This window comes from Ammospiza nelsoni, chromosome 21, assembly GCF_027579445.1.
Source record: "Ammospiza nelsoni isolate bAmmNel1 chromosome 21, bAmmNel1.pri, whole genome shotgun sequence".
Taxonomy (NCBI): domain Eukaryota; kingdom Metazoa; phylum Chordata; class Aves; order Passeriformes; family Passerellidae; genus Ammospiza; species Ammospiza nelsoni.
The window spans coordinates 8,615,142-8,622,811 of record NC_080653.1 but is presented as its reverse complement, the minus strand read 5'-3'; the positions used below and the strand labels follow the sequence as shown (position 1 = coordinate 8,622,811).

At 35.7% G+C, this 7,670-nt stretch overlaps 1 protein-coding gene across 2 annotated transcripts; it reads left to right on the top strand.

The window, feature by feature from the left end:
• The first annotated feature begins 793 nt into the window (after positions 1-793).
• Positions 794-7,211, top strand: ASPA (aspartoacylase). 2 transcript variants are annotated; one of them, XM_059487026.1, is made up of 6 exons: positions 794-1,054; positions 2,937-3,132; positions 4,321-4,414; positions 4,853-4,960; positions 5,507-5,616; positions 6,143-7,211. In XM_059487026.1, exons 1-6 carry the CDS (start codon positions 876-878, stop codon positions 6,353-6,355), a joined length of 900 nt encoding a protein of 299 aa, XP_059343009.1. In that variant the 5' UTR covers positions 794-875; the 3' UTR covers positions 6,356-7,211. The 2 variants fall into 2 exon arrangements, with proteins under 2 accessions (XP_059343009.1, XP_059343008.1); XM_059487025.1 differs by having other exon boundaries at positions 794-1,102.
• The last annotated feature ends 459 nt before the right edge of the window (positions 7,212-7,670 follow it).

Genomic DNA, 7,670 nt, shown 5'->3' with positions numbered 1-7,670 from the left:
AGCTGGTCTTTGGCTTAAGCTTCAGAAGCCTTTCTGAACGCTTTTGGAAATGGAAGAAAAGTTGCTGACTAAAGTTTTTTTGGGGAGAGAACAGAACTATTGTCCCATCGTGGTCTAGATCTGTTTCCTTTTTAATAAAAGACTGCAAAAGTTAGAGGGTTGTCCCTGGCACAGTTGTTTCAATGTGTTAGAGGTCTGTGTTAGCAGATCCCGAGGTAGAACTGGAGCCAGAACTCTGGGTAAGTCAGTCGTGGATAAATTGCACTGTAATTTCAGCTCATGTTCCTTCTAATCACTGTTTGTAGGATTTCTAAAACAAAAAAGGTCGTACAAGCCAAGACGTGCATTGAGGAACTTAGCTGTTCTTTGGCTTTTTTTAGATGAAAATACTTGAGGTTTCAGCATTGTGTGCTGGACCAGAGCCAAGATACAATTCTTATTTTCCTCACTTTAAATCAATCTGCCCTTATATAATATGATCCTTATGTAACTTCAAACATACATGAAAATACCTGTTACACCTACTTTGCAGTGCAAAAATGCCTGATATTTAAGTGTAAAACCAGTGTTTTCCACTGTTCTTTAGCACAGGATTTCCCTATAGATCCTACATTATAAAGACTGCCCAGAGTTAACTTTTGGACTGTGGAACAGTGCCATTAACAGCCTCGGAGATGTTACTAAATACAGAAACCGAAGGGGAGGCTCCTTGGGGAGGGAGGCTGGAAAATCCCGCCTCAAAACTGAGTTGGGAACTGTTGGGAGAAATCCACTCACTTTCTTTTGCGTCTGACCTAACCAGGAGAAAGACTCTCCTACTGGAAAGAATTTATTTTATTTTTTTTCCCCTTCAGAGAGAAAAGTTTTGCTGGAGCATGGGCTGCCCGTGTGCCCGGGTGAGGCGGGTCGGGCTCTTCGGGGGCACTCACGGCAATGAATTATCGGGGGTGCTGCTGGTCAGGCACTGGCAGCAGGATGGAGCCGAGATCCAGAGGGCAGGAGTGCAGGTGAAACCATTCCTCACCAACCCCAGGGCTGTGGAGAGGTGCACCAGGTACATTGACTGTGATCTCAACCGGGTTTTTGACCCCGAGAGCCTTGGGTAAGAGCAGTTGTGCTTTCTGTTGTTCTGCTTTTTCTGGGTTTTAAAATTCTTTCCTGATTAAAATGTTGAACACAAGTTCCCCTACTACTTTAACAGTGCAGTCACATAACTGAAATTACTGACCTTTAACCCAAAAAAAAAGAACAAATTGCATGTGTTAACAGACTCACTTCTATTGCTGGTAGAATCAGTTTCAAACCAATACATTATCTTGAACATAATTTTAAATTAGCATTAGATGAGCTGCCTTTGTGTGAATTGGAGTACCACTGTTCTGAGTCAGAGTCATCATTGCTCATGTCTTGTGCAATTCAATTATATTTCCAAGAAATAGCAGATAAAAGCAATTAAACATAGAAATCTGAGTATCCGAAAGAATGGCACAGAAATCAGAGAAGTGTGCTTAATTCCAGTTATGTACAGCAAAAGGTGAAAACTAGAAATTAAAAAACCTTGAAGCTGGAAATAATCTATTCTAAGGCAAAAGCACAGGCAAAAACCTGAATAATTTAACTGACTTGTTACATTAAAATAAATAGTCTATAATTACTGTAAAATAGTAACTAATTTTACATTTTTAATAGGATTTGATGTTTCTGTGCTTTTGAGACATCTATTCCAGAGGTGTACTTTGCTATATAAACATTCTTAGTATAGTTGCTAGCCAGGTAATTGTTTCAGAAAAGTTTTAATGGCAAAGGTGACTATCACAGAAAGGAATACTTACTGTATATATTTTTCAGGCAGTTATTCTTAACCTACACTTCTTTCCATCTGGCTTTCCATCTTAGGATTTTGTTGTTGATTGTTACATCTAAGATAAGCAGATGTTAGCACATAAGTATTGAGGCCATTCTTATAATTGTTTATTTTGGAAAACCATTTTAAAAAAAGGTAGTTTTGTTTGGTTTCAGCTGCTTTGAAAGCAGAACACTTGAAAAAACACAAGATTAAGACACCTGCAGGTTTCCTTCATATTAAACTACTATTTCTCAGTAAATACTATGAATTTGACTGGTCCTATTTCAGCTCTACTGAGTGTTTGAGGTAGCTCACCCTGCTCCCTTAAGTGTAGAACCTTCAAAATCATAAATTATTTTACAAAATAAGAAAAAGGAGAGTGAAATTTTAATGCTACTGAAAGCAATGGTGTAATTCTCATTAGCTTCAATAAAAAGTATTAATAAACAGCTTTATGTGAAGAAATGTTGAATTTCAAAAGGCAGAGCTAAAGAACAGAAAGGTGGATTATGTGATACACAGAATCTCCTGAAATTACAAGGATTAAAACTTTGGAGGAACAGATTTGAAGCAGCAAAATCTTCACTGAGCTTTAAAGATCCTAAAGGAATAGATTGTAAAAGTCTGGTCAGATCCTGAGAAGACAAGAAATAGAACAGGTTAGGGAAAAACAGTTTAGAAAAGCCTTGAGGGTGATGTCCAAGGCAAAACATCATGAACTGATGTCTGAATATGGTCTCCAACAGAAGGGGATCCAGTCTTGGAAATGCTCTATGTTTTTGCAAAATTTTTAGTTAGTTTTATGCATAGGGGGAAATTTTGGGATGTAAGAAGAAATATTTTCCAGCCAAACTTTGATAAAATAATTCTAATACCCTTCTGCACAAGACTCAGAATAATAAAACAATTACTAGAGAATCATACTTGATTTCTTCAACAAATTCAGTCAATTTTAAGTTTGGTAATTAAACAGGTGATTTCAATTGCAGTCAGTTTTGGATTTAAAGTAAAAAGAAAAGGCTAATACATATTTTGTTGACTGTAAAGCCATGGAATGAGCTCACTAATTTCTTTGTGCTGATATTAACAGCAGGCCAGTGGTGGAAGATATTCCATATGAAGTGAGGAGGGCTCAGGAAATCAATCATATATTTGGTCCCAAAGGTAGTGATGATGCCTATGACCTTATTTTTGACCTTCACAACACCACTTCTAACATGGGTGGTACCATTATTCTTGAAAACTCCAGGGATGACTTTACAATTCAAATGGTTCATTATATCAAGGTAAAACTAATTTAAATGAACTATTAAATTACATTATTAGTTGTAATGTTGTATTACTATATATTATATTGTAGTTTCTTTAAATATACTATTTTTTCTTCTGCAAAACTGTTTAAAATATTTCATTACTCATATGATGAATTTTTTTAATCAGAGGCAACTATTAATTTGATTATAATATCAGGTAATTCAGATTTAAACTCATCATATCTTCATGTATTAAAATGAGCATTATTAAGACTAATGGGCAAAGAGGAATACTTAGAATAACATCTATGAAAATTAATGTAGTTTAATCTGCTTTCACACTGATCTGTCAGGAACTTGGATAAATTTGGGTTACACGTGCTAAATAGTTAAACATTAATTTCATTAAATAAAGAGATGTAACAAATAATGGAAGTAGGTACTGACAACGTTTCCTTATCAGTGATGTGTCTTTAGAAGCTGTTTGATTCCGCTGTTCCTGAAGCTGATAAGTTTTGGTAGGGTGTGGTTTGCAGAAGTGATGCTTTAAGCAGAATTTGCTTGAATTCTGGTGGCCTGGACTGTGACTGATGGAATCCAGGTTGGGCCAATGATATGGGATTTTAATTTTGTTTTTTTCCCTTGGAAACAAGGCCTTTTCAAACTTTTTTTTTGTCTTATTACATGTATTATTTTAAAATGCTAATTAAAAAAATACATGAAGCTCTAAAAAGCTTACATGAAGATCTAAAAAGCTTTTGACAAAAATTATATTAAGAGTGATGGTGGGCAGGCATCAAGGAAGAAGCCTCAAGTAGCAAAAATGCCAATAAGGATTAAAATGAGGCTTAATTCACAATCTGTGTCCCCCATAAGAGAACTGGAGTCTAACTCCAAATAAAATAGTTGAAATCTGCTTTATGGTATTTCAGTTCTCCCTTTTGGAGCCATGCTGAGGAGATTTTTTTTCTCTGCTGGCAGTTCCAGAGTAGAGCTGTGCTCAGTTCTGGTTCAGTGGAGCTGCCTGGCATCACTTAATGGGACAGACACCAACAAACACAGCTTTGTGCATTTTCTAAAGATGTCCTACTTCCTCGAGGGCCCTGAAATAAAGACAACATATTGAAGACATTGTGTAAATCACTTCTGCATCAGTAATCTTTTGTGGCACAACATTTGAAACCCTTTTGCATGACAAAGGTTTCTAAACCATCTCCACAGAACGCTTTGGCTCCAGAACCTTGTCCTGCTCTGCTGATTGAACATCCCAGCCTGAAATATGCAACAACTCGCTCTGTGGCAAAACATCCTGTTGGTAAATATCAAACCTAAAGGCTCTTTCAACCCAGCAGCGATGGTTTGGAAATGTGGCTGTTTTCAGGTGTGCTCACAGAGTGCTCTGAGCACCAGGTGCTGCTTGTCTGACAATATTTACCAAAATGAATGGATGTGATTATCCATTCTTCTGATTTACACAATCATTACATAACACAGAAATCCTTAAACTCAATTAACCCACTTTCTGCAGAAAATATTTACAATGTATTTTTTTATTTAAAAACCCCCATATATTTATTATAAATATTTTTATAAAAGACAAGGATTTGCTTGCCTTAAAACCCCACATAATTCTGTGCCTTACAATCCCTCTTAAACATTAAATACTGGCCCAGCAGACATTTATTTTTGCTGTGCATGTGATGAGTGGTGGTGACATTAAGTGACATTAATGATCTGCCTCATCTCCAAACAGGTGTCGAGGTGGGGCCCCAGCCACAAGGTGTTGCTAGAGCTGATGTTTTAGAGAAAATGAGGAAGATTGTCAAACATGGCCTTGATTTTGTGCAACTTTTTAATGAAGGTATGAGAGGTCACAACATCCTGTGTCATGTCAGGGACTATTTTAGGAGAATATTTTTAAAAATGACACTTTACAGGTGGGGGGAGAATTAAAAAATTAAAGTCAGACCTGTGCACTACCTAAAACACACTCTGACAAAATAAGTAGTTTTCATCATTTCAGAGTGTATTTTGTCAGTAGGTTGGGGTTTTTTGAAATAAAAAGAAAATAATACAGTTATGCATGTCAGAATTTCCATTATTGTGCTGGAATAGTAAAGATTAAATACCACTGATATCACTCTGTGCTGTGCAACACTAGTAAACAGACCTTTCATTGATTTCCCCATCTACAAAATAGGTCTTTTTATATGAAAAGTAACATTTCAGTAGCAAATTTAGATTTGAACTTCATATGCCCCAATACATGACTGGATCATCTTTCTCCAACTTGGCTTTGAGGGGACAACCTGATGATTTGAGCCATTCTGCAGAGAATAAATAATGCAATGTTCTTTTTAACAGGCAGTTTTTCATCTTGACATTAAATTACATTTATTCTTTCTAGGCAAAGAATTTCCACCATGTACAATCGAGGTTTTTAAAATAATGGAGAAAGTAGATTATCCCAGGAATAAGAATGGTGAAATTATTGCAATAATTCATCCTAAACTACAGGTAATTTCTAGAATAGTTTCCTTTTGTGACATTTTCTACTTATTCCTGTGTTGCTTCTGCTATATTGTTGTATATTTTAGTAATAAATATTTAAAATGCCAATATTGCCAAGGATTTTATTGAATATTTTAGACCTCCCCTAGGGTTAAGTTCTCTCACTAAGGTCATACATTCATTATTTCAGGAACTGTCTTGGGAATCACTGAATCTAAAATCACTACAAAGAAAAAGCCAATAGGACAGCTTATATTTTAAAATATAAATCTAATTTTTAATTCTAAAACGAGTGTCTGTTTTCAATTTTCAATCAATTGTGAGCATCTGCAGTTTCCTTCTAGTTCACTTTACCAGTGAATTCTGAAAATGAGGGCCAGACACACAAAATGAGGTATTAAGATTAAACAATTACTTTAAAAGCTTTTGCCATAAACTGCAGAAATTTGCATAATTAGCATTAACTCAAGAATCACATAAAATATACAAAAACCTGAAAGTAAATATATTCTATTTATTTTCTTTCCCTAAGGATCAAGACTGGCAGCCACTGAAGAATGGTGATCCTCAATTTTTAACTCTTGATGGAGAAGTAATTCCATATCAGGGGGACTGTACAGTCTATCCAACATTTATTAATGAAGCTGCATATTATGAAAAGAAACAAGCTTTTGTAAAAACAGAGAAAATCAAACTCACTGCAAAACACCTCAGGTTGTCAGTCTCAGAGCAGAGCACTTCTTAAGAGCTTTTGTCATATAAAAAGTGAGTTTCCTTATGAAGTCCAGGGTCATTCAGTAGTTACTTGTGGGATACACAAATGCAGAATCTAATTTTAAATTGTAATTTAATTAACCTTGCTGAGCACTTTGAGATCTATTGTCATAATGCTTATTATGACTGTTTATTGTTCTAATAGACTCCTACAGATGCAAAGAATTTATAAATATTTTTGTGAAGTTTTTATGAAGAAGCTCATCCACAGTACTATATTATATACAAAAATTACAGCTTTTCTACTTCATAACCCCAACCCTCAATAACCAACACTTTTTACAATGGCTTAATCCTCTAAATTAATTCCTCAGGTAAACACACAGAATGTGAGACAAAGGATAAGCTGGGCAGAGAGAAATAGGGGGAGGGTGTGTATAATAAATGATGTTATCTGCATATGTGACTGACCCCCACTGTGCTGAAGTGGAAGCCTTGGGGCTTATTTTGTTTTTATACTTACAAACATTAAAAGAAGCTAAAAACAGGATTTCAGAGAAATATACTCTAAAAAGCTTTACATTTCACTTTAGTGTATTTCAGAATAAATTGAAGCTGCTTCTGATTTAAGGCAAGATTTAGACAGTTATTCTGTTTTGATGAAGAGCAATGCACAAACCATACCTGAGTATTCCAGAATGGAAATTAAGAAGAATTCCATATGGAGAGACTTGTTCTGTATCTGTGGAGACAAAGCCTGTCAATGTCTTAAAAAGATAGAAAAATGGGGGTTTAATTCATTTTCTAAAGTTGTTTTTTACACATTTGACAAGTAGGGGATAAACATTAAGAATTTTAAATAAAGACACGTTAATTATTTACTGAAAGATTAATTGTCCAGATAACTCCTATATTCTACCTTTGAAATGTGATGTCACCCTCATTTACTATTAAATTTAATAGTAAATGAGGGTGGCTAAACCCAAATAAATACATGTGGGAGGGGCTAAACCCAAATAAGGAAATGTGGGCAGGGCTAAACCCAAATAAAGAAATATGGGTGGGTCTAAAACCCAAGTAAGGGAATGTGGGCATGGCTAAACCTAAATAAGGAAATGTGGGAGGGGTTTAAAACAAATAAGGAAATGTGGGCAGGGCTAAACCCAAATAAGGAAATGTGGGTATGTCTAAAACCCAAATAAGGGCATGTGGGCATGTCCAAAACCCAAAAAAGGGCATGTGGGCATGGCTAAACCCAAATAAGGAAATGTGGGATGAGCTAAACCCAAATAAGGGCATGTGAGCTTGTCTAAAACCCAAATAAGGGCATGTGGGCAGGGCTAAAC

Excerpts from the sequence above, each read along its gene's own strand:
- ASPA (XM_059487025.1), top strand. The coding sequence starts at position 876 with ATGGGCTGCCCGTGTGCCCGGGTGAGGCGGGTCGGGCTCTTCGGGGGC. Across the intron at positions 1,103-2,936 it reads TTTGACCCCGAGAGCCTTGG|CAGGCCAGTGGTGGAAGATA; the intron begins GTAAGAGCAGTT and ends TGATATTAACAG. Across the intron at positions 5,617-6,142 it reads TAATTCATCCTAAACTACAG|GATCAAGACTGGCAGCCACT; the intron begins GTAATTTCTAGA and ends TCTTTCCCTAAG.